The sequence below is a fragment of the Corythoichthys intestinalis genome, chromosome 11, assembly GCF_030265065.1.
Source record: "Corythoichthys intestinalis isolate RoL2023-P3 chromosome 11, ASM3026506v1, whole genome shotgun sequence".
In the NCBI taxonomy this organism is placed as follows: Eukaryota; Metazoa; Chordata; class Actinopteri; order Syngnathiformes; family Syngnathidae; genus Corythoichthys; species Corythoichthys intestinalis.
In genome coordinates this window covers 48117501-48142969 of record NC_080405.1, presented here as the reverse complement: position 1 = coordinate 48142969, position 25469 = coordinate 48117501, and the positions used below count along the sequence as shown (strand labels likewise).

At 38.2% G+C, this 25469-nt stretch overlaps 1 protein-coding gene across 7 annotated transcripts in view; it reads left to right on the top strand.

Moving 5' to 3' along the window:
• Positions 1 to 25469, top strand: part of gria2b (glutamate receptor, ionotropic, AMPA 2b) — a 97606-nt gene that overhangs the window by 53613 nt on the left and 18524 nt on the right. For all 7 annotated transcript variants that reach the window (XR_009064758.1, XM_057849604.1, XM_057849608.1 and 4 more), the window contains exons 5-13: positions 149 to 202; positions 277 to 435; positions 774 to 941; positions 8094 to 8198; positions 8293 to 8400; positions 13704 to 13910; positions 13987 to 14354; positions 20350 to 20548; positions 20695 to 20942. Coding sequence is in view for 6 of the 7 variants with exons in the window: in XM_057849604.1 (XP_057705587.1) it covers positions 149 to 202; positions 277 to 435; positions 774 to 941; positions 8094 to 8198; positions 8293 to 8400; positions 13704 to 13910; positions 13987 to 14354; positions 20350 to 20548; positions 20695 to 20942 (1616 nt within the window). In the remaining variant the exon portion in view is untranslated. The remainder of the gene's footprint in view (positions 1 to 148; positions 203 to 276; positions 436 to 773; positions 942 to 8093; positions 8199 to 8292; positions 8401 to 13703; positions 13911 to 13986; positions 14355 to 20349; positions 20549 to 20694; positions 20943 to 25469) is intronic.

Sequence of the window (25469 nt, the reverse complement as noted above, 5' to 3'; positions counted from 1 at the left end):
GATTGTATGCCAGATTGGTTGATTAGCAGAAGAAATTCTTTCTATAATAAAGCAATAATATCCTTGTGTGCTGATTACATTTTGCCTGAAATTTTGATTTTTATATCTACTCGCATGTTTTTAATGCATCTAATCAATAATTTGGCAGGTCATCACCATTGGCAGACACGTTAAAGGCCACCATTACATCATAGCTAATCTGGTAAGAACAGTTAAACATCTTTTAAGTTTTCTGTACTGTCAAACATCAAAAGTATTTACAACTCGTACGTTTAGGGTTTTGTGGACGGCGATCTGTCCAAAATCCAGTACGGCGGTGCCAATGTGTCAGGCTTCCAGATCGTGGATTTCGACGATCCTTTGGTATCCAAGTTTGACCAAAGGTGGGAGGCCTTGGAGGAGAAGGAGTATCCAGGGGCAGATAGCAAGATCAGAGTGAGTGTTGGACTTTATGTTCTTTTATACATGAATGCGTCAAACATGTATGCTATGTGCATTATTAAGCAAGTCTGGCCAAGGACACCATGTACAGTATAATATGCACTCTTACATGAAGCAACGTCCAGTCTAATGGGCTTTGGGAATATTAGTGTGAGTCTACTGATTCCATTTTAATGCCACCATTTAAACACTTCATAATATTTTATAGGAAAAGTAAAAAAAAAAAATTCTTAGGTCATGATGTAATTACAATCTTGTCACAAAGGTTTAACCAATTTTTATTTAATCTTTTTTATTGGCCTGAGTTCATTCCTCCATCTTCTTTTACCTAGTACACATCAGCGTTGACGTACGACGCGGTGCAAGTGATGACGGAGGCCTTCCGCTACCTTCACAAGCAGCGCATCGACTTCACCCGTCGGGCCAACACCGGCGACTGCCTTGCCAACCCCGCTGTTCCCTGGGCTCAGGGAGTGGAAATCGAGCGGGCATTGAAACAGGTGAGACGACTTGTTGCTACGGCAACAGTGGATTTACTCCACTACCCCAAAAATGGCGGGTGTCGCACACTAAAATGATTGTTCTTTAGGATGAACTAGTGGTGTGACAATACATCAATATAGTGATATATCGTGATACTTTGCGTCCTAATAGGCTATCGATAAGCTCCCACCAAGAATCGATATCACGTTTTAAAATGACGTCACTGATTAATAAAGGAACCAACAGATAGCTATCAAAATTTTCCACTTGACCAAAATTTTTACCCCAAAAATGAAAATGCACTTTTTACTGGTGTTGACATTCAAGTCAGTGTGCATAAATTTTGTACCAAAAGAAATGTACTAATATATATTTTGTATATTTTTTTCAAAATATATGTATCTGTACAGTAGGGGTGTGACAAAATATCAAAATGGTGATATATCGTGATAATTTGTATCCCAAAAGGTTATCGATATGCTCCTGCAAGAATCAAGATATCATTTTAAAAAGGTGTCAATGTCTAAAAAAACAAACAAACAAACAAACAAACAAACAAACAAACAAACAAACAAAAAAGGAACCAACAAGTTGCTACCAAAATCTTCCACCATAATAGTGTCTCAGTTAACTCTAAGGCTGCCTTGACGGTGCTCGACACCCAATCCATTTAGACTGGGAACAAGGGCTGTCAAAATTATCGCGTTAACGGGCAGTAATTAATTTTTTAAATTAATCACGTTAAAATATTTGACGCAATTAACGCAAATGCCCCGCTCAAATAGATAAAAATGACAGTATAGTGTAATGTCTGCTTGTTACTTGTTTTTTGGTGTTGTGCGCCCTCTGCTAGCATTTGGGTCCAGCTGATTTGATGGGTTAGTACTGAGCTTGAGAACGATAAACTGATACGACTGGCTATCCGGTTTTAAAGGTGAGAGATACAGCTGTATCGATAGTAAAGTTACCATTCGACAGTGATTAGCCATTAAATATTCAATGAACCGATAGTAGAGATAGAATTCGGCTATTGCGAGCACAAGAAAGCTGCTTCTAATGCCTAGTTCAATGCATTGCTTAATATGATAATAAATTAGCTTTCACTTCACATGCTGCGCTTGTGTCATTCACCACACAGCGCACTTAGATCAAGACCGCATGCATGATATAATATGGACAAGCACTACTCACAGTCGTGGTTGCCTCAACTTCCCATGCATTTCGGCAGAACCGCTACTAGTCGCCGTCATTACCCGATCGTCACGGGCGTGTCATAACAGCGTGAGAGCTAACAAAACCACTGTAACGCACGCTCCGTAGCGTTTTCATCAGAGCCCAAAACAAAACTTGTAGTCACGAAGCAACATGCTAAAACAATGGACAGTTTGAACACCGACGCCAGCGACGTGCAGCGATTGATTTTCAACGCACCCAGGAAAACAAAAGTCGGACTTTGAAGTGATGAAGGCAGCCAGATCTGTTCGCATGGGACAGAGCTTGTATGAAGTGTGGAGCGGTACAGAGATGGTGAGTTTTTAACCCTGAAAAATAACCCACTATAGTGGTGGAAAGGGCGGCATATTGTTCCCATGAAACGCAGTCTACTTAAAAATGAACATGTGGATTAGTTGATCTTCCTCAAGAAAAATCTGCCCTTCAAAAGGTATGGACAGTTATGAGGAGTAAAAAATGTGGAAGCGCAGGCATAAGTGAATGACTTTGCTGTGTATAAGGTTAAAGTAATGATTATTGACCTGTCTGTCTAAAATGCCATGTTTTTATTCCTCCAATTATACCAGTTGTAAAGCATAATTTATTATTTATTTCTGATAACACTAGCAGGTTTAATTCTTTTTTTCAAGAGATGCTGTATATTATTAATTTTTTTGTTTGTAAGATGTTTACGCTGAAAGATGAATTACTTAAATTACTTACCTCTTGTGTTAAAAACACCAGGAAATAAAGTAACTGAATTACTGCATTTTATAGTTGTCTGTCACTGGAGTTTTATTTTGTTATCAATCCCATCCAACCAAAATGACGGTCATATAGTAAGCCTTTTTTTTTTTTTTTCCATTAAAAAATAAAACATAACATTGGTATGAAATTTAGTTGTTTAATTTTTCTATTAGAAATGTGGTCTTTTTTATATGTTTAAAATACTGTACGAACCCTAGTTAGTACTATGAGTGAGCATGGTGTAACTATTGACATCAACAATGGCGAGCTACTAGTTTATTTTTTGATTGAAAATTTTACAAATTTTAATAAAACAAAAACATTAAGAGGGGTTTTAATATAAAATTACTATAAATTGTACTAACATTTATATATTAAGAACTACAAGTCTTTCTATCCATGGATCACTTTAAGAGAATGTTAATAATGTTAATGCCATCTTGTTGATTTAGTGTTATAATAAACAAATACAGTACTTATGTACCATATGTTGAATGGATATATCCGTCTTGTGTCTTATCTTTCCATTCCAACAATAATTTACAGAAAAATATGGCATATTTTATAGATGGTTTGAATTGCGATTAATTACGATTAATTAATTTTTAAGCTGTAATTAAATCGATTAAAAATTTTAAACGTTTGACAGCCCTACTGGGAACGTTCGTTTATTCGAAACCAGAGCATTCACAGTCATCCTAACAGTTTTTCATGGCATTTATAGGTGACTTGCTGTTCTCTTTAGGGCATTTCCAGGTCATTTCCTGTTGAGTTTGAGCCACTGCCTATTCATTTGGGTGATTCCCTGGTTGCTTCCTGTTCTGTAACACAAAATGAACAGGAAGTGACCCATAAAGTACCCCAAAATCAACAGGAAGTAACTGAAAATCAACAGGTAAATGACCTTAAATGGCCCAAAATTACCTCATTGCCTGGCATTGGCTGCTACTGACGGCCATAGACGTTCAATCCGTTTGAAGTGGGAATGAACATTCGTTCATTCGCTGCCACCCTCCCAGTTCAAATGGATTGGACGTCTACTAGTAATAAACTCATTCTAATTCACAGCAGAAGCTTGTTTTTCTGTTTATTAGATGTTTTTAGCTTATCGTATCATGAGGTACCAAGAGGTTCCCACTCCTACTGTACAGTATCAGCCGATACTACACAGCTGTGTGCCGGAATCGGTATCAAAAGGTTAATTTTTATAGGGTGCCATTTGGACCTAACAGAGAGGATGCTAACAGAGGGGACATTAGTGCTAAACTTAGCTATTACAGCTAACAAGACTTTGGATATTCTACTTGATGAGAAATCTATAATTTTACAAATAAACCTTTTGAAATCATTCAATTCAAATACAACACTGAGTGTAGTTCACAAAATTGACAAATCTGATTTTTAAATGAGGTAGAAATGCGGTAGAAAACAAAATCAGTTGAATTAAACAGTTGAATTTTCCCTCCACTGGTATGATGTTATCGCAGAAGAGTGATGTCATTAATAAATGAGGAATTTTTCTTAAAGGGACACTAACCCAATTTAAAGGGATCCAAGGATTGAAAGACTTAAAGTTCTTAAAAGATAAACATTTTTATGGGTTAAAATAATTTGGTATTGAAACCCCTCTTAATGTTTTTATTTTTATACAATTTGTAAAATTAGTTTAACTAGTAGGTCGCCATCGTTGTTGACGTCGTCATGGTTACTCTGCTGTGCTTTCCGAATATGACTCTAGCGACATTAACATGTCATCTGTTCAACCTTTGCAATTTTAACTGGAAGAGGAATATTAATGAGCATGACAGCACTGTCAATATATCACAGAAGGAGCAGCAAAAGCAAAATGAACAGGAGAGACGAGATGAGATGAGAGTAGGAAAAAAACAGTGTTCTGGCAAAATGTGCTACACCGGCGAAAATGTCCTACGAGAGGCAAATTTGACACCCAAAATATATCCGTGTGCTTTCAGCTTTTTTTTGTTTACATGCAGAACATACAAAATATAATATCAAATAAGGGTGGTTTATATATGCTACGTGGCTAATGTGGTCAACAGATCAACAATCTGCTATAAAGCTACCACAAGAAAACAAAATGCTTAAAAGTATGAGAGGGAAACACATGCAAAAAGTATTTTGAGGCAATGAAAAGGTAATAAAAGACTCAATAAAAACACAAATAGTAAGTACTTGCCGCTTTTCACCGATGAGCGCAAGTGTTGGACGTCTCGCCGTGTAGAAGGAATTGCAGTAACCCGGTACTATTGGTCAAGTCATTCTACATCATTTCCTCGAGCGTCCGTTGCGCGGTTAAAACACGTACTAAATATTATAGATTTTTAAATCAATGGCAATATTTTATGTGTTATCAATAACATATTTTAGTAAAAGAGAACAATTGTCCAAGGTTCCCTTTAATAGAGTGAACAGTGACACTAGGGACGAACAGAAAACTTAAAAATAAATTGCTATAAATTATATATTTTAATTTAAAAACAGCACAAGATTAAAGAAAGTTCATCCAAGACAATAAAATCATAACAATTATTTAGATTTTTTTTTGGTACTTATATTAGTTATTAAATACAGTGGGGCAAATAAGTATTTAGTCAACCACCAACTGTGCAAGTTCTCCTGCTTGAAAAGATTAGAGAGGACTGTAATTGTCAACATGGGTAAACCTTAACCATGAAAGACAGAATGTGGGGGAAAAAAACTGAAAATCGCATTGTTTGATATTTAAATTTTTTTTTTTCCAAATTAGAGTGGAAAATAAGTATTTGGTCACCTAGAAACAAGCAAGATTTCTGGCTGTCAAAGACGTCTAACTTCTTTTAACGAGGTCTAATGAGGCTCCACTCCTTACCTGTATTAATGGCACCTGTTTTAACTCCTTATCGGTACAAAAGACACCTGTCCACAACTTCAGTCAGTCATACTCCAAACTCCACTATGGCCAAGATCAAAGAGCTGTCGAAGGACACCAGAGACAAAATTGTAGACCTAACCCAGGCTGGGAAGACTGAATCTGCAATAGGTAAAATGCTTGATGTAAAGAAATCAACTGTGGGAGCAATTATTAAAAAATGGAAGACATACAAGACCACTGATAATCTCCCTCGATCTGGGGCTCCATGCAAGATCTCACACGGTGGCGTCAAAATGATGACAAGAACGCTGAGCAAAAATCCCAGAACCACATGTGGGGACCTAGTGAATGACTTACAGAGAGCTAGGACCACAGTAACAAAGGCTACTAATGAGTAATCAAATCCTGCACTGCCAGACGTGTCCCCCTGCTGAAGAAAGTACACGTCCAAGCCCGTCTGCGGTTCGCTAGAGAGCTTTGGATGATCCAGAAGAGGACTGGGAGAATGTGTTATGGTCAGATGAAACCAAAATAGAATTTTTTGAAAGAAACACAGGTTATCGTGTTTGGAGGAGAAAGAATACTGAATTGCATCCGAAGAACACCATACCCACTGTGAAGCATAGGGGTGGAAACATCATGCTTTGGGGCTGTTTTTCTGCAAAGGGACCAGGACGACTGATCTGTGTAAAGTAAAGAATGGATGGGGCCATGTATCGAAAGATTTTGAGTGAAAATCTCCTTCCATCAGCAAGGGCATTGAAGATGAGACGTGGCTGGGTCTTTCAGCATGACAATGATCCCAAACACACAGCCAGGGCAAGAAAGGAGTGGCTTCGTAAGAAGCATTTCAAGGTCTTGGCTTAGCCAGTCTCCAGATCTCAACCCCATAGAAAATCTGTGGAGGGAGTTGAAAGTCCGTGTTGCCCAACGACAGCCCCAAAACATCACTGCTCTAGAGGAGATCTGCATGGAGGAATGGGCCAAAATCCCAGCAACAGTGTGTGAAAAGCTTGTGAAGAGTTACAGAAAATGTTTGGCCTCAGTTATTGCCAACAAAGGGTACCTAACAAAGTATTGAGATGAACTTTTGGTATTGACCAAATACTTATTTTCCACGATGATTTGCAAATAAATTCTTTAAAAATCAAACAATGTGATTTCCTGTTTTTTTTTTTTTTTTTCCCCCACACATTCTGTCTCTTATGGTTGAGGTTTACCCATGTTGACAATTACAAGGCTCGCTAATATTTTCAAGTGGGAGAACTTGCACAATTAGTGGTTGTTACGAGTACCCCTGGTGGTCAGGGGCCACGGCGTAACATAAGACGGCAGGTGTGCAATGAGAAGGCAGTGACAAGTCAAAATTGCAAATAAAAAGTTTATTTAACAGAAAAGAAACAATGGACACAGAGCACACAAACATTTACCCAACCCCCTGCACTATGCAGCAAACACCAAATAAACAGTTCAAAAACCCCAACTAAACCTAGAACCCAAAACAACCCCCAAACTAAAACACTACAGTGACAGGCACCTATTGTGCCCCAAAATACATGGGTGGTGTTGCCGCTCTATCTAATGGACTAATACAGAGAGTTGGTACCTACGTGAGGTGGGAGACACGATGTAGACCTGCAGGTGTCTAACTAAAGTCCCTACCTCTGTGCTCTGCGCCAACCTAAAGAAAAAGACAAAAGAGATCATTAATAAACAAGTGGCAGAAAGCAAACTTCACAAACGGAATCAAAGTCAAAACATAACAGGCTTCAACAAACCAATACAACCAAAGTGAGAGCTGCCACCGCCTCTCTTGAACAGAGCAAACAATTCAACTTATATAGTGGCAGGACGAACAGATGATTGGATGATTGACTAATGAGGAAGTGGTTCCAGCTGTGGAGGCCTTCTGAGATCACACAGGTGGAAACTACTGCAAATGAAAAATACAGGTGAAAACCAACATAAACCAGTACAAAGTGAAAGGAAAAACATACATACCTGAACAAAAGCAAAAATTACTCCCCATCCGTAACAGTGGTTGACTTAATACTTATTTGCCCCACTGTATACACTTTCTTGTCTAAGGGGAACTTATAAAGGGAAATTAAGAACAAATTCTACATCAGCTATGCCAAAAAGTCAAGAGTATTGCTCTTTTTTTGTGTGTGTGTACGCATGGCACAGATTCAACACTGCGCCGTCTAACAATCAATTCTTTTCGATGGCCAGAATGGTCCTTTCCTTCTTCCTTAAAGTCTTGGCAGCTCCATTAAAACACCCTATGCGGTCATTATCTGCAGTATCTATGAATTTAAAAGACACATTGTTGCCATAGGTGCGCGTGGAGGGCCTGACGGGCAACATCCAGTTCGACCAACACGGCAAGCGGGTCAACTACTCAGTCAACATAATGGAATTGAAGAACAACGGCCCCGTAAAGGTAATGTCTCCCTCGCGGGGGCCCGAAACGCTCTGATGATTAACGATGTGTGTCTTATTCCGACGGGGGCTCATTAATTATTCATGCCCGACAGATTGGCTACTGGAACGAGGTTGACAAAATGGCCGTCACCAAATCTGACGTCTTTGCCAATGACTCGACGGGGATGGAAAATAAAACGGTCATTGTCACGACAATCTTGGTAAGTTATCGAGAAGAACACTTTGATTTATGGCCCGGCCGGCTGCTTTAATTGGCTCGCGGGGTGTTTGTCATTTGGTTCCCTAGATACTAGGTAATATTAAGAAGGGAAGACAGTGTAAATGTCGTGCCTTCATCACTTACCTTGATTTGCAACAACATCAGATGGGCAATATTACACTGGTAGCTTGAATTTGCTGGTCTTTCAATACCCTTTAGAATAATGACCTCGGTAGTCCAAAATGTTGTAGAGCATGTAGAGTTACAGAGCCTTTAAAGCCATGTTGCGTATTAACATTAATCACTGTGAAAACCAGAAGTTAACCGAGTAATTGGTGTCAAGGAAGTATGTTGAGATGATAGATATATTTGATACCTTTACAATGTACAGGTAGTTCACGGGTTAGGAACAATTTCCATTTCTATGTTGGTGACGTAACCCGTATTTCCACTTAAATCAGAATCAACCCTGAATACCCTCTAAATCTCAAAATAACTGTCCATAGACATGTATTATGCATCATTATACTGTCCTCGCCAAGACGTTGGAGCTAAGTCCGAGCTAGACAGGGAGCTCAGCTGTAATCGTTCCCCACTCTCTCTCACTCGTCTGCACGACTTCTTCGTGGGAGCATATCCGCTAGTCCTCATGTGCATGTGAGTGCTCTCCTTGTTGTGCGCAAACACGTTCTTTGTGTGTACATGCGCTCTTTACTTTTTACTAGGGCTGTCAAAATTATTGCCTTAACGGGCAGTAATTAATTTTTTTAATTAATCACGTAAAAATATTTGAAGCATTTAACGCACATGCCCTGCTCAAACAGATTAAAATGACAACACAGTGTAATGTCCACTTGTTACTTGTGTGTTTTTTGGTGTTTTTTCGCCCTCTGCTGGCGCTTGGGTCTGACTGATTTTAGGGGTTTCAGCACCATGAGTGAGCATTGTGTAATTATTGACATCAACAATGGCGAGCTAATAGCTTATTTTTTGATTGAAAATTTTACAAATTTTATTAAAACGAAAACATTAAGAGGGGTTTTGATTAGGGCTGTCAAAATTATCGCGTTAACGGGCGTTAATTAATTTTTTAAATTAATCACGTTAAAATATTTGACGCAATTAACGCACATGAGCTGCTCAAACAGATTAAAATGACAGCACAGTGCAATGCCAACTTGTTACTTGGGTTTTTTGAAGTTTTTTCGCCCTCTGCTGGCGCTTGGGTCCGACTGATTTTATGGGTTTCAGCACCATGGGTGAGCATTGTGTAATTATTGACATCAAGAATGACAGGCTACTAGTTTATTTTTTGATTGAAAATTTTACAAATTTTATTAAAACAAAAACATTAAGAGGGGTTTTAATATAAAATATCTATAACTAGTACTAACATTTATCTTCTAAGAGCTACAAGTCTTTCTATCCATGGATCGCTTTAACAGAATGTAAATAATGTTAACCTTGTTGATTTATTGTTATAATAAACAAATACAGTACTTATGTACCGTATGTTGAATGTATATATCCGTCTTGTGTCTTATCTTTCCATTCCAACAATAATTTACAGAAAAATATGGCATATTTTAGAGATGGTTTGAATTGCGATTAATTCCGATTAATTAGTTTTTAAGCTGTAATTAACTCGATTAAAATTTTCAATCGTTTGACAGCCCTACTTTTTACGTACTACCTGCTCTACGTTTCCTGCACCAAAATAAAAGCATGCAGCACAAAACAAAAGTCAGCATTATAATCAAATACAAAACAACTGGAGGCAAAATAGCGAACGGCATCGTAAAGTCGAAATCATGTACCGTGATTTTCTGACTATAAGGTGGACCTAAATATAAGCCGCCATCCACCAAATTTGACCCGAAAACGGCATTTGTTCATAGATAAACCGCACTGGACTAAAAGCTGCAACTGTCCTAACTGTATTATAGGATATTTACACCAAAAGATATTAACCAGGAACACTTTATTTGAAAGCAGCATCATAAGACAGTTATAGAATCAAATGAACCACCATGAAGCTTAAAACTAATTGGCTGCAAAGCTTCAATGCTTCAGGAAGCTTCATTTGGCTGTCACTACTCCCTTGGGGAAGACAGTCAACCACTGCTGCCACCTGCTGTCAACACTGTTGTTGTCTAACATGCCTCCTAGCATGCATTGCAGCGCTACAGATGTAAATAACTATAAAAATTTATGTTTTGTGCTCATTATTTCTTTAGTTACAGTTAGTACAGTTGTGTCGTTACTTGCTAGTTATGGAATTTGGTACCACTTCATTTGGCAGTGGCGCCATAAGACCATCATAATTATGGCATGACAATGCCATGAGCATTAATGAATGCTTATGACAGATGTCATTTTGTGTCATCTGCCAAATTATCTTACTTTGAATGGATGTAAAAGATCCGAGCTGGACATAAATGGAGTTAGTGACCTAATTTGCCGGATGACACTTAATGATATCTGTCATAAGCATTCATTAATGCCCATCATAGTGTCATGTCATAATTATGACTGTCTTATGGCAGTCTTATGAGCCGCTGTCAAATAAAGTGTTACCTATTAACCCAAATAAATGAACAAATAAGCCGCACTGGACTATAAAATGCAGGATTCAAAATTAGGGGGAAAAAGTTGCGGCCTATAGTCCGAAAATTAAGGTAAATCAGGTACTTCGTAACCCGGGGACTATCTTTATTTGAAAAGTGTGCTATGTTATTATGAACAATTTGTGACAACTGAATTGTATGCTTGTTGTAATAAATTTTAACCCTCGAAACCATTTTTTGGCTCCCGGTACCGATTCCTATGTGGTGTAGCCAATGCCGATTCCGCACCAATACCAAGCTTTTACAAAAAAATATTTTTTAAAAATGTCTTTTAATACTAAATAACAGCAAAATCACTTGACTACAGTGTTATTTTCATCAACGATGACTATAACGAAAAAAAATTCGTAGACGAACAATTTTTTCATGACGATGACGAGACAATAACGAGCTAAAAACATGTCTTCGGAGACTAACCATAACGAAACAAATGCCTGTTTTCGTCTGACGAGACGAGGCGAAAATGCGCCAGTTTCCGTCACATGTGTGACATTTATGTGTAGTTAGCCTGCATCGTAGCAGTGTCTGGTTGTGTCACTCATGTGACGTGCTGTGCCCCCCAAACTCACCCACTAGTGTCCTCTCCAGTCGCCCCATTGCATGTTTTGAAACACACATGAAATTATTTGTCTTCTTATCTTGGCAAGAGAGAATATGCAATGTTGCTTTGGCCTTTTAAGGTTTGTGCTGAGTGATCATCACACTAGGGGTGTGACAAAATATCGAAATGGTGATATATCATGATACTTTGTATCCCAAAAGGTTATCGATATGCTCCTGCCAAGAATTGAGATATCGTTTTAAAAAGGTGTCAGTGTTTAAAAAAATAAATAAATAAGGGACCAACAAGTTGCTACCAAAATCTTCCACCATAATAGTGTCTCAGGTAACTCTAAGGCTGCCATTGACGGTGCTTGGCGCCCAATCCATTTAGACTGGGAACGTTCGTTCATTTGAAATAGGGCTGCAGCTATCGATTATTTTAGTAGCCGATTAATTGTTGAAGTATTTATTTCGAATAGTCGTGTAAGGGACATAAAAAATTTAAATGAGCTGAGCCTCACCGGTATATTTATTTAAAAAAGAGGATCTATGTACAACAAAAGAACAATTGGCAAACTTACATAGCAAAAGTCCGCTAGCTTAAATGCTATAAAATGCTAACACTTTTTTACAGTGCTCTTAACAAATGGCTCAGGCACATATTCCCACAAAAAATGGCTAAATATACCTTTAGACTAAAGTACGAATGCATTCAAAAAAAATCTTAACAGGGAGCAGATGGATTCAGCCATGTGAAATGAGGTAGACTAGAGGGCCGTGTATCCACCCAAATCAATAAAAATAAATGCAAACACTTTCAAACAAACCATGACGCCACTTTAATTAAACGAACACTCGAAGCAGCAAAGTTTTTTTTAAATCTTTTTTTCTAATCGAATACTCGAGTTCATCGATTAATCGTTGCAGCACTAATTCGACACCAGAGCATTCGCAGTCATTTTGTCCGATTTTTCAGGGCATTAACAGGTCACTTGCTGTTCATTTACAAGTCATTTCCTGATGAGTTTGAGTCACTACCTAATCGTTTGGGTGATTCCCAGGTCACTTCTTGTTCTGTAACTTAAAATAAACAGGAAGTGACCCTTAAAATACCCCGAAATCAAAAGGTCAATGACCTTAAATGGCCCAAAATGACCTCATTGCCTGGCATTGGCTGCCAATGACGGCCATAGACGTTCAATCTGTTTGAAGTGGGAGGGATGGCAGCGAATGAACGAATGTTCATTCGCTGCCACCCTCCCAGTTCAAACGGATTGGTCGTCTACTAGTGATAAACTCATTCCAATTAACAGCAGAAGCTTGTTTTTCTGTTTATTAGTTTTATGTAGAATAGCTTACAATGATTTCCTGACCAATGTATCGATAATTGTTGTGTCGCCATATCGTCAGATCATCGTTATCGTGAGCTTTGTATCGCAGATCGTATCGTATCGTGAGGTAACAAGCGGTTCCCACTCCTACATCACACACACAATGTAACTCGTAGCGTTAGCATAGCATTCATGTTCAAGTTAGAATTAGGCTATTGCTAATGGCCAGCGTCCTATTAAACTCTCAGGCATATGTACATACAGTTCGTTGCATCCAGGTGGGTATAATTAATTGAAAATAATGTACTGTTTTCCTGCTGAGCGTGTATCATGACGTGATAGATTTGTAGATGCTTGTAGATGCTACAATATGTGCTAGTCTCTCAACGTTCATTCGAAATCGTTGGAAACCTTTTTTATTTTTTTTTGGAGTGGAACTTTCAAATTTTAGAGACAAAAATATTGAGTGTACATGGACTAAAACTAGACGAAATTAGTCTTAGGTTTTCTTCAACAAAAACTAGATGAAGACAAACACATTTTGAGATGACTAAAATATGACTAAGACGAATAAGTATTATCATCCAAAAGAATAAGACTAAGACGAAAATTAAAAGGGCTACCAAAAACAACACTGCCTAACTCATTGGTTGACATTGATATATTTGCATTAGAAGGAATTGGCAATTTCATTTTTAGGACTTCCGAATGCCCATGATGCCGTTCAAGTGCTGTATCGGTACTGATACCTATGTCTTGCCTCTCTTGCTCAACGTTATCTTCGTTTCATTGGCGTTTTTTAGGAGGCTCCTTACGTCATGCTGAAAAAGAATGCTGACCTGTTTGTGGACAACGACCGCTACGAAGGGTACTGTGTGGATCTGGCCGCCGAGATCGCAAGGCATTGCGGTTTCAAATACCAACTGAAAATAGTCAATGATGGCAAGTATGGAGCCAGGGATGCTGAGACCAAGATCTGGAACGGCATGGTGGGCGAGTTAGTGTATGGGGTGAGTTGCCTCTTTTTGACAGAATTCTTGAGAAAGCTAAGTAGAAAATAGTGTAACTCCCTTGTTTGTTTTCCAGAAAGCTGACATCGCTGTAGCTCCTCTAACCATCACCCTCGTCCGAGAGGAAGTGATCGACTTTTCTAAGCCTTTTATGTCCCTGGGGATCTCGATTATGATCAAGAAACCCCAGAAGTCCAAGCCTGGCGTCTTCTCCTTCCTTGACCCACTGGCCTATGAGATATGGATGTGCATCGTGTTCGCCTATATCGGAGTCAGTGTCGTGCTCTTCCTGGTCAGCCGCTTCAGCCCCTACGAGTGGCACACAGAGGAGTACGAGGACGGGCAGATCCAGACCAACGAGTCCACCAATGAGTTTGGCATATTCAATAGCCTGTGGTTCTCGCTGGGGGCGTTCATGCGACAAGGCTGTGACATCTCACCAAGGTATTTTCGCAGGCATTTTTCGAAACTCTACTCCTTTCAAATTTTTAGACTGATACAAACCACCTTGGCAACTATTTTCCAATTTTACTATTTAAACAATTTACCCTGATTTGAAAAAAAAAAAAATAATAAACACTTTCTTCACTGCCTGAACCCCCACTTGGTTCAATATTGCACATTTTACACACAGAAATTTCCTCAGTGTATGCAGAAATTTTACACCTAATTTTGGCATATTTATCGACTGCGGTAAAAGCAACTTTCATGTTGCCAAGAATTCCCAATCTAGTAGATACTGTACTTATTTACTTCCTTCTTTTATATATGTCAGACAGTTAAGACAATTCTTACTCAAATAAATCCGACTAGGAACAGATTACATTCATGTTTCATACTTGGTCTCAAGAAAATATTGTTGAAGCTATTCTCGCAGTGATACAATTTTTTTGGGCTCCTGATACTGTTTCCGATACCCAGCTGTGTGATATAGGTCGATACTGTACCGATTTCTTTAAAAAAATATTTATTCAAAATACAGTATACAGGTAGTCCGCGGGTTACGACGTACTCGACTTACGCGAATTCGACTTTACAACTTTGTCTCCAGTCTTTTTTTTTTGTCGTACAAAAAGTACCCTAATTGTATCTCACAGTATCTTATTTTTTACTTTACTTAATTCAATTCAATTCAATTTTATTTGTATAGCCCTGGATCACAACAACGTTGTCTCAAAGGGCTTTGCAGAGGCAATATGATACACAATAAGAAACAGCAAATGAAGCAACAAAGATGAATAAATAAATTCAAGTCCTGGGTATTCCCCATTCTTAGACCCACCATCTAGGCAAGGAAAAACTCCAAAAACTCCAGAGTCTTTGGGAGAAAATGAGAAACCTTGGGGAGTACCACCGTCAAGAGAGATCCACTCCCAGGACGGATAGACAGGAAGCCCCAGGACTGCTAATGGGAATTAGCAGGCGAAGTTACAGTCCGTAAAGATGCAGTGGAGTAAAGGAACAAGAAGAGGTCAATCTAGCCAGATGAGACGGGGGTAGCAACGAGGACGTCCATCCAACCAGGGGCCCGGAGAGTCAGGAGGCTGCAGCTGAAAAATAGCCCCTCCCCAGAGGGGAGGGGGAAAGGGGACACCGGGTGACTGGTGATGAAGAGACTAGACAACTAGATATTAACATTGGAAACATTGGAAGTAAGATAAGTGGTAGGTAGAGTGAGAAAAAGGAGATAGAACTCAGTGACTGTACTTCCCCCAGCTTTATAGCTTCTAGTGCAGCTTAGACTAAAGTTTGAGTCTACTCCGACTTCAACTAGCCTGACCATAAACTTTGTTGAATAGGAACGTTTTTAATCTAATCTTAAATGTGCAGACTGTCTCGGCTTCTTTAATATTAGCTGGAAGCTGATTCCATAAAACGGGGGCTTGGTGGCTAAAGGCTCTAGCTCCGACAGTACTTTTAGAAACCCTGGGAACTACCAGTAGACCTGCATTCTGAGAGTGGAGTGTTCTGTTGGAGCGGTATGGAACCAGAGCATCGGTGAGATAAGATGGCCCCAACCCATTAATGGTCTTAAATGTAAGAAGAAGGATTTTAAATTTCATTCTAAACTCGACTGGAAGCCAGTGAAGGGCCTGGAGCACAGGGGTGATGTGGTCTCTTCTATTGGTTCCTGTTAAAAGTCTTGCTGCTGCGTTTTGGACAAGCTGAAGACCTTTTAGAGAACTTTTAGGACAAGCTGCTAGTAGGAAGTTACAGTAATCCAATCTCGATGTAACGAACGCGTGAATTAATTTTTTTGCATCGCTTTTAGATAAAATATTTCTAATTTTGGCTATGTTGCGCAGGTGAAAGAAGGCCGTTCTGCAGGTCATTTCAACAAGTCATTTATTACCATGACTTGTTCTGTCTTCACTAAATGTGAAGTTGTTGAGCTTGACAGACACCAAACAAAGCAATTGTGCTATTTGAAGCTTTTTACTTCCTTCACTTTTGACAATTTGTAAAGCTGTAACACACACGCGCATGTCTGTTCAAAATGACACGCATTTTAAAAATAGAATAGAATAGAATAGAATAGAATAGAATAGAATAGAATAGAATAGAATAGAATAGAATAGAATAGAATAGAATAGAATAGAATAGAATAGCCCTTTATTGTCATTATACAGTTGTACAACGAAATTGTGGAGCATCTCCCTTTACAGTGCAGGATAAGTTGAAATCTCAAAGTGACTTGCAAGTGTAATAGTAAAATCTAAAAAAAAAAAATAATATAGAATGTGTATGGGATAATCCTATGTTCAGGCAGTGCAAATAATCAAGTGAAGTAGCAGCAGTTGACAGTGAAGACATTGAATATTGCCCATTAATATATTGCACGTAAGTAAGTATTGCACATAAATAAAATAAATAAAACAATAAAACACTTGACACAAAACGATTGGTGTTCAAACATCCATATAGTCTTATCAATATGTAAATTTAGTAGATTGAAGTAGCCTAATTTACATCACAAAAGTCTGATAGCTTAAATGCTATAAATGGTAACGTATTTACAATTCTCTTAGAAAATCGCTCACACATAACTCCATAAATTGTAGCTCTAAACTTCATTGCAAATGCATACACAGACATTTATTAGCTGAAGCAACTTACAGCCTTATGTGGGCTAAACGACAGTCCAGCTAGACCCAACGCTGCAACCAAAGGGCAGTGTGTCCTCCACCATTAAAGAAAATATAATACTTTTGGACTTTTTAAATTGTTAATTTGTATTTTTTAAGGGTTAATTCCGACTTATGCAGAAATTTGGGTTACGTCGCCAGCGTAGGAACGAAACTGGTTCGTAACCCTGGGACTATTCGTATTCAGTATATATTTTTTTAATACTAAATTTCTACATACTCACTTGAATGAACGTTCATTCTCTGCCACCCTCCCATTTTAAATAGGTTGGACGTCTACTCGTGATTAACTAATTGAAGGCTGTTGGAAACTAGATGTCAACGAGGACATATTTAACAGCATTGTCACTTTATTACTTAGTACTCCCCAATGCCGATGATGTCATTTTAGTGCCGTATCGGTACCGACTATTATCGGCGCAAAACTCATTGAAACTATACAGCACGTCAGGACTGAGAAAAATGTATGTTACGGACAAGCTAAGTTTAGCCTTAGTTGTTAGTGTGTTTTAAAGGTAATGTGAGATGTGTTTAGTGTCTTTAAGGTTTGTAGTTTGTGGTAAATTTATGTCCTTATCTATTAATACAGGCAATGAAAAAAGCCATAACTATAATTACTTGCAGTACCTGGGGCCATTTTGTTGCAAGGGCCTGCTTCTGTGTGTATGAAAGTTTTAAAAATTGGCATTTTCTATGCTAATGTTTGGCGTTTTGAATTAATTTTCCACATTAAATGGAGGCCTGCAGAGATCAAACCCGGCTATAAACACTCCCAGACACATAAAGCACAACTGTGTAAAATTTTCGTCAAAATCCGCCCATCCATTTTGGAGTCCATAAAACACAAACACACAGACAAACTCTATATAGAGATTATAAGATATCTAGCCGAAATGAATCCCTTAGTAATATTACGGAAACTTGTATGTTTTTTTTTTTTTCTTTTTTAAAGTACTCAAAGCCACAACGTATTATCACAGCACATTTAAATTTATACAATGGTACCTGTAAATACAAAGTTAATTCATTGCAGGACCTTGTTTCTAAGTCGAAATGGTCTTTTGTCGAGCAGGATTTTCCCATAATAATACATTATAATTCCAATAATTCGATCCACAGTCCGAAAACCTACACTAAATCCTTAATAAATACTGCTGGTACTATTACAAATGGCTATTACACATAGCAAACAAATAAATTATAAATAAAAATCCGAATAATAAAATAATAATAATAATAATTCCTGTAATAATGTAACGAATTGGGTTCTAATGTAGCGTATGTGTTTTGCGTGCTGTACCTGAACGCGCCACGTGGCTGACGTGAGTGAGAAAGGTGCAGTAGAGATTTTACTCTCTTTCAATGTTCTGTTGTTGTTAGCGCCAGCTGCACAGCACGCTCATATTTTCTATCATTTCATTCTTAATTTCAATGGCAAGTGTCACCTTTTTCCTTTTTTCACCACCTGCAATAAGCTTCTTGGAACCCGTGTTGATTTCTCTCACAAGAAAATCCGCCGTGCGTCCATCTTGTGGGGAAAAAAAAAAACAAAACACGGCGCTGTCGTAAATCCATATGCGGAGTTTGACTTTTTTGGCGGAGTGGGGGTGGGGCATGTTAATGACCCTGAAACGCAGTGTCAGCAATCAAATTATCAAATTGACTCACAACATATATGTTCGGATAGCAGCTTAGCCCATGCTTACTTAGCCCACTTACTGGCTGGCTAAGCTGGGATGCTTACCTAGTGGAGAAGTAGACGCCGCATCCTTTTTGACTGAATATTCCAGCCAGAATCTGTCCTCAGGTGGTTTTAGCTAAGCAAATAGCCGTCTATAAGGTGCTTGTCACATGATATGTTCGAAAAATAATTTTGACCTTTTCTAAAAATATTTTTTGTTCATTTGATTAATTTTTGTTGTTTGTTTTATTGCTTTACAACTTTTATAGACAATGTTTTACCGGCAAAGTCTTTATTTTAAATTCATACATAGCAAGTCAATTATATGCAAAGACGTTATTTGGACCCCTTAATCTCTGTGTATGCGTAAATCTTCGTATTTCGAGCATGTCGTCGGATGTAGAAACTAGAGATGTCCCGATCGATCGGGTACGATCACGTAATTTTCAAAGAGTTGGAATCGGCAAAAAAATATCGGCCATGCCTTTTTTTAATATATTTTATATATAGTTTAGGCTTAAGGTAGGGTTATCAAATTTATCCCGATATCGCCGGTAACTAATTTTTAAAAAAATGTATCACGTTAAAATATTTAATGCAATTAATGCATGCGCTGCACGACCCACTCACGCATTGTCGCGCTCAATATGTAATGGCGCCGTTTAACCTATATAGAGAGATAAAAGGCAGCGTTAACTGAGTAGAGTTAATTTTGGCAGCCTTTGGAATCTTTTTTAATTGGCTAAAGCCTTACAATCCCTCTTCCCACTGTTAGAAATATCATGGGAAGCAATGTGGGGAAGCAAGGTAACAATGGATCTTTTTCTTAACACCTTATGTTATTTCCCAACGCAGAGAAGATATATCAATTGGTAGCACTGTGCACAGTCATGGTTCCACTTCAATCATGCATTTAGGCTTGGCTACAGTATCATTTACTGAAAGCTCAAAAAATACACTAGATGGCAATATTTAGTCACAATATACAAAGTCACAAGTCTTTCTATCCGTGGATCCCTCTCACAGAAAGAATGTTAATAATGTAAATGCAATCTTGAGGATTTATTGTCATAATAAACAAATACAGTACTTATGTATATATTCATCCGAGTTCTATTCATTTTTTTCTTAATGCATTGCCAAAATGTATATAATCGGGAAAAATTATCGGGAATGATTGGAATTGAATCGGGAGCAAAAAAAAAAAAAAAAAGCAATCGGATCGGGAAATATCGGGATCGGCAGATACTCAAACTAAAACGATCGGGATCGGATCGGGAGCAAAAAAACATGATCGGAACAACCCTAATTAGGACCTTATTTTTCAAATTTTGGGATTCTCTGATAATTGCTTCATGTTGCAGGTATTTAAAGAACTATTTCAGAAACATAAAGTACAACTGTGTAAAATGTCGTCAAAATCAGCCCAGCCATTTGGGAGTCCATAGAGAACGAACACACACAAACACACACACACACCGACAAAGTTTCACTTATATACTGTATAAGTATAGATTAAGTTGTAAAATGAGCTTGAATCGAATCATACAATTCAGACTTTTATCCAGTGTTTTCTCCTAATAAAAACCAATTGACTGTCTTTTGACACCAGGTCCCTGTCCGGGCGCATTGTTGGCGGCGTGTGGTGGTTCTTCACGCTTATCATCATCTCCTCCTACACGGCCAATTTGGCTGCTTTCCTCACTGTGGAGAGGATGGTGTCACCCATTGAGAGCGCTGAGGACCTGGCCAAGCAGACCGAGATCGCGTATGGCACGCTAGACTCAGGCTCAACTAAAGAATTCTTTAGGGTATGATTTGGTTTTAACACTCGTGCATATTTACAAGCAATTAGGCAAATCTTCGCTTCAAATCTGCTAGAGTGGACAATTACTACAGTGGTACACTGATATGAACGGATATATCCTCATGTTTTATCCTTTTCTTCTTCACGCAGCGTTCTAAAATTGCCCTTTTTGACAAAATGTGGACATACATGCGGAGTGCAGAGCCCTCGGTGTTTGTGAAAAAAACAGCCGAGGGTGTTCTGAGAGTCCGCAAGTCCAAGGGGAAATACGCCTACTTGCTGGAGTCCACCATGAACGAGTATATCGAGCAACGCAAACCCTGCGATACCATGAAGGTGGGAGGCAACCTGGACTCCAAAGGATACGGAATCGCCACGCCCAAAGGATCCTCATTAAGGTGGGTGGAATAGTATAACAATGTGTCCAATGTTGTTATAGTATCCCACCTACCCTGATGTAGCTTTGCTTATGTGTCTCTGGTTTGTATTAGGAGATAAGGTAATACCCCCTACCCACTTTCAAATCCCCATTGCAATTTATTGTAAGTCGATAAATTGCAAAAAATTATATATATTTTATTAATAATGGGGTATTAATTTTTTTTTTAAATGAAAGTTGCGAAATAGTAATTTAAAGTATTTTTATATATTTTTTATTAATTATATATTTCTTTAAACATAGAATTAATATTGTTAATGTTAATATTGGAACAAACATTATTCACATTTAAAGTGCCTATGACAGGATGAAAAAAGTCTTACATAGCATTATTATGTGAATTAGAATCATATTTTGAGACGATTCGACTATATACAACAATTTGGCAAAGGGCAGATGACGAGAAATTAGTCTTTTAATCTGCCGTTTAGCCCCTTCCTGTCATTATCGCGCTCTAGCGTCCCAAACAGGAGGATGACGTCGGCAGGGTCATGGTTTCATCTGATTTAGAATTTAGCCCATTGAGGGGGAATTATTCAGAACGAGGAAAATGCGATGAAGAGAGCGGCAAAATGTCATTGTTTCAATCTCTCTACTCCAATATTTTTACAGGATATTCTTTTTATTGAAGTATTTTTCCCCAATTGCTAAATACATGGTATGGTCATGAAAAATAAATCTTGTGCTAAATGGAATATGAAATAATAAAAATTCATTTATCCAGTACAACTTGGCAAAATTACTCCATAATGATCAACAAAACCGTCGACTTCTTGCACATTTTATGCCACTGGAGTTGGTCCGGCTTTTGTTATCTCCCTGCCTCGGCTTTGGAAAGCGTAAACGAATCAGGAGGCGTGACAGCTAGCCAACATGCTAACCCAAACAGAGTGGAGTTTCAAAGTCTTATTCTCACCTTTTGAAATGAAAAATCACACAAAACTACCCCAGACCATGTCACACGGCGGCGGGGTTGTCGATTGTCTATGTCGATCGGCAAGTTACAGCTTGTCGTTCCCCTGCTGCGGGCAGGAGAGCTCGTTTGCCAGAAAAGCAGCTTGAGAATGACCGCTGGACAAACCAGCCAATGTTGGAGGAGCACGTAGCTGCCCACATGGTCATCACGAATATGGCGTGAATTAATGCTTAACTACACGGCGAAGATGTAAACAGTGAGAGAGCGGCGTGCAGTTGTTGTGCAGCTAACATGGCAGGATGTGTCTGAGGAGAACCTTTCTACATGTCTGTCCATGATCAAACATAAGGAAATAGTCCTCTATTTAAACAAAGTTTGTAGTGTTTACTTTTTAATTGCTGTATTCGCGGCCATTTTTAACACAAAGTTGCCATTTCTGATGGGGTTGAAAATTTGATAGAACACCGGGCACATAAAGAGGGCAACAAGCTACTCCGGCGGGCACGCGAAAGACCGAGGGGAGTGTGCGACAAGACGCCGGTTGTCGGCCGAGTGGCGTTCTCGGTGGACAAAGGACCATTGTCAGCCACAATATGCAAGCCACCTCCCTATTACAACGTGTGCCATGATCCCAGTATTTGACATAATACAAAGCACAATGTTTACTTCCTCGTCAGTCCAATGGTCCCACAGTTGTTGAACTTATTTTGTCCATTCTCCGAGGGTGAACGGGAACTTTTTTGAAACCCAAAAAGGCTCACATGCCTCTCCCTGGTGCAGCAACAAATCCCTGCAGCACATTTGGCTGGCATGATGCGAAGGATAAATGAATTAATCCGCAAAATCAGCTGAAGCCGCAGTCCATCTGCATGCTATAAAGCAATGGTGTATTGTGAGACGCTCACCTGGGTGACGCATTCGTCCCCAACCGGAGATTGGAGCCGGAAGTCACTCATTTTCAAGGCGCAGGATTCAAAAATTGAATAAATAAAATGATCGCTTCCACACACATCCAAGCAGCCCATTTCATTCAGGAGCATAAAATACCACGTGAAATATGAAATAAACATGCATTTAGGTGTCATAGGCACTTTAATGATTACAATTAATTGACTATTATACACTGATTGGGAAAAAAATAGTAAGTTTAGGATTCATAATGTTACAATTTCTGTCAAATTTCTAAAAAAAAATGCAATCTATACATACTAAATTAAGAGACAAAACAATCAGTTTTATTTTACATGAAATCACATTTCTATACTTCTGTGTTATATTTTTACTGATATTTTAACACGTTTCCTACAATACCTTTTTTAATTATTTTGGTAGTATTGTAAAAATAAAATTATGATTAAATATTCGTACCAAGGGGGTACATGTATAATATATATTTTAAAAGCATATATGAAATGTAGAATTAAAAAAAAAAAAAGTAATATATGATATTTCTTTTTATGTATATTCTAATCCAAATGGTATTCTTTAAATAATTATATTTTAAAAAATAAAATAAAACCTTACTAAATCTAATCATAAAAATATATTACTAGAGTATTAGTCAATTTTCTTTGCCATTCACAGATTGAAATTCAAATATATCGTTACGATCATGATTATTATCACTCATAAGTCTAAAATTTTTGCCCTTTAGTCAGATTTTAAATAATTTTTCTCCAGGTTGTAAATCACCTGGATTCTAAAGGCTCTAGTCCTAATTGAATTAATATTAATATAATTACATGTCTGTCTGTCAGAGCTTTTGTCCTTTTCTATGTTCCTAGTTTGCCTTTTGCTCGTGCTCATTTTTCTCACTAACGCTTGAATGATTCGTTATTTATTCTAATGATGATGATGATAATGATATTTGAAATGTCTGTTGATGAAATGTTTTTTTCTAATGACTAAACCCTTGCAGTGCTCTCCTTTTTATTTAAACATTTAACAGACTTTTCCTTTGTGGAAACAATTGGATAGCGACCTCAAAAGCCCTTTTTACTCCACCCTCATGGCGGCACTGCTTGGGTTTCCATGTGTATTTCTATATTTATGATTGTATGTAATGTTGTTTACCACAATGACTCTCTGTGCCCCCTAATGGGATCAGCAGCACAGAAGTAGACATCTTCAAGAAATGCTGCATGTCTTTGACATTTTGATGACGAGGTCTAACCATTCTCCCCATTACTGCTGTCTCTCTTTTTAGTGGAGTCACTTGCCAGACACTGTTTTATGTATGTAATGGATGTGAGTACGTTGCAGTAGCCACTAGATGCCCATATATTTATAAAATAATAATATAGGTATAGACTCGGATGGCTAGGGTGACCATCATTTAAGTGCGCGCTGTTCCGCTTTTATCGCCACGCACCAAAATAGAATTAAAATGTCATTCGGAGAAGCCATAAAAATAATTACATCTTGCCCTTATAATGATAAATTAAAAATAAATATTGTCGTTCCCTTGAAAGTTCATTTAGGAGGTTATATCCTGTGTATCAGAGGTGGGTAGTACCGCATTACATGTACTCTGTTACATTTACGTGAGTAAGTTTTTGAGAAAAATGTACTTCTAAGAGTAGTTTTACCAAGCTACACTTTTTACTCATACATGAGTAGATTTGTGATGAAAAAACGCTCCTCTTACGCCGCTACTTTGGGCTACACAAGAGTCGTTACATTTTTCCTAGTCACTCTACATATTAGATTTTTTTTTTTTTTCCGTTTTTTTTTTTCCGGCGATGCCAAGAGTAGCACCAACTTCACCAATGAGACGTCGCAACAATTATCACATGACTCCATTTTACCAATCAGACGCAAGCTTGCCGTTCTATGTTCACGCTGCCTGTTCAATCATGTGGTGTCTTTAAAGCACCGTAAAAAATGAAGTATTTGACACAGAGCGCTGCCCTCAACATGACTCGAAAGCGCTGATTTTAACCCTTCTCCCATTTTTTATTTTTCAGCGATTGACCACAGAAAACCGGAGATATGATCCTTTTAATTTCATAATAGTAATTTTAAAGGAACTACACACTATTCAAACTAGGAACTACATTCTCCACCAGAGGGCACTCATGCTCTTTGAACTAATGATGCTTCATTGTTTTAAAAGCTTCTGATAGTTTTTAACAGAATCAAAAAAGATTAATTCTCCTAATAGTTATTTTAACATGGAAAAACTATTTAAAATTTTGCACAAAACATTATCTTCTTGTTGCAATTCACAGCTTTGCCATAGACTTCACTATCAGTTGACGAGACAGCTCCTACAGACATTGCGCCACGGCTTCCCGTAGGGGGCCTGGCCAGGCAGAGCGTTGTGTTAGCTTTCACTGCGATAAACTCAAACACACACTGCGTTCTAACGCCGGATTTAGGTGGAAATGGAAACAGGACAAAAGTTTTATTGCATACAAGCAGGCAGGAGTGTCTCAGGAGTGATTTGGTCGAGGATTCAAGGTAATTAGTATATAAAATAGTACCATGCATGCACTTTGAAATGTGGGGAAAACAATAAAATAAATAATAAATTAATAAAAATCCGTGTAACTTTAGCTTGAAATATTT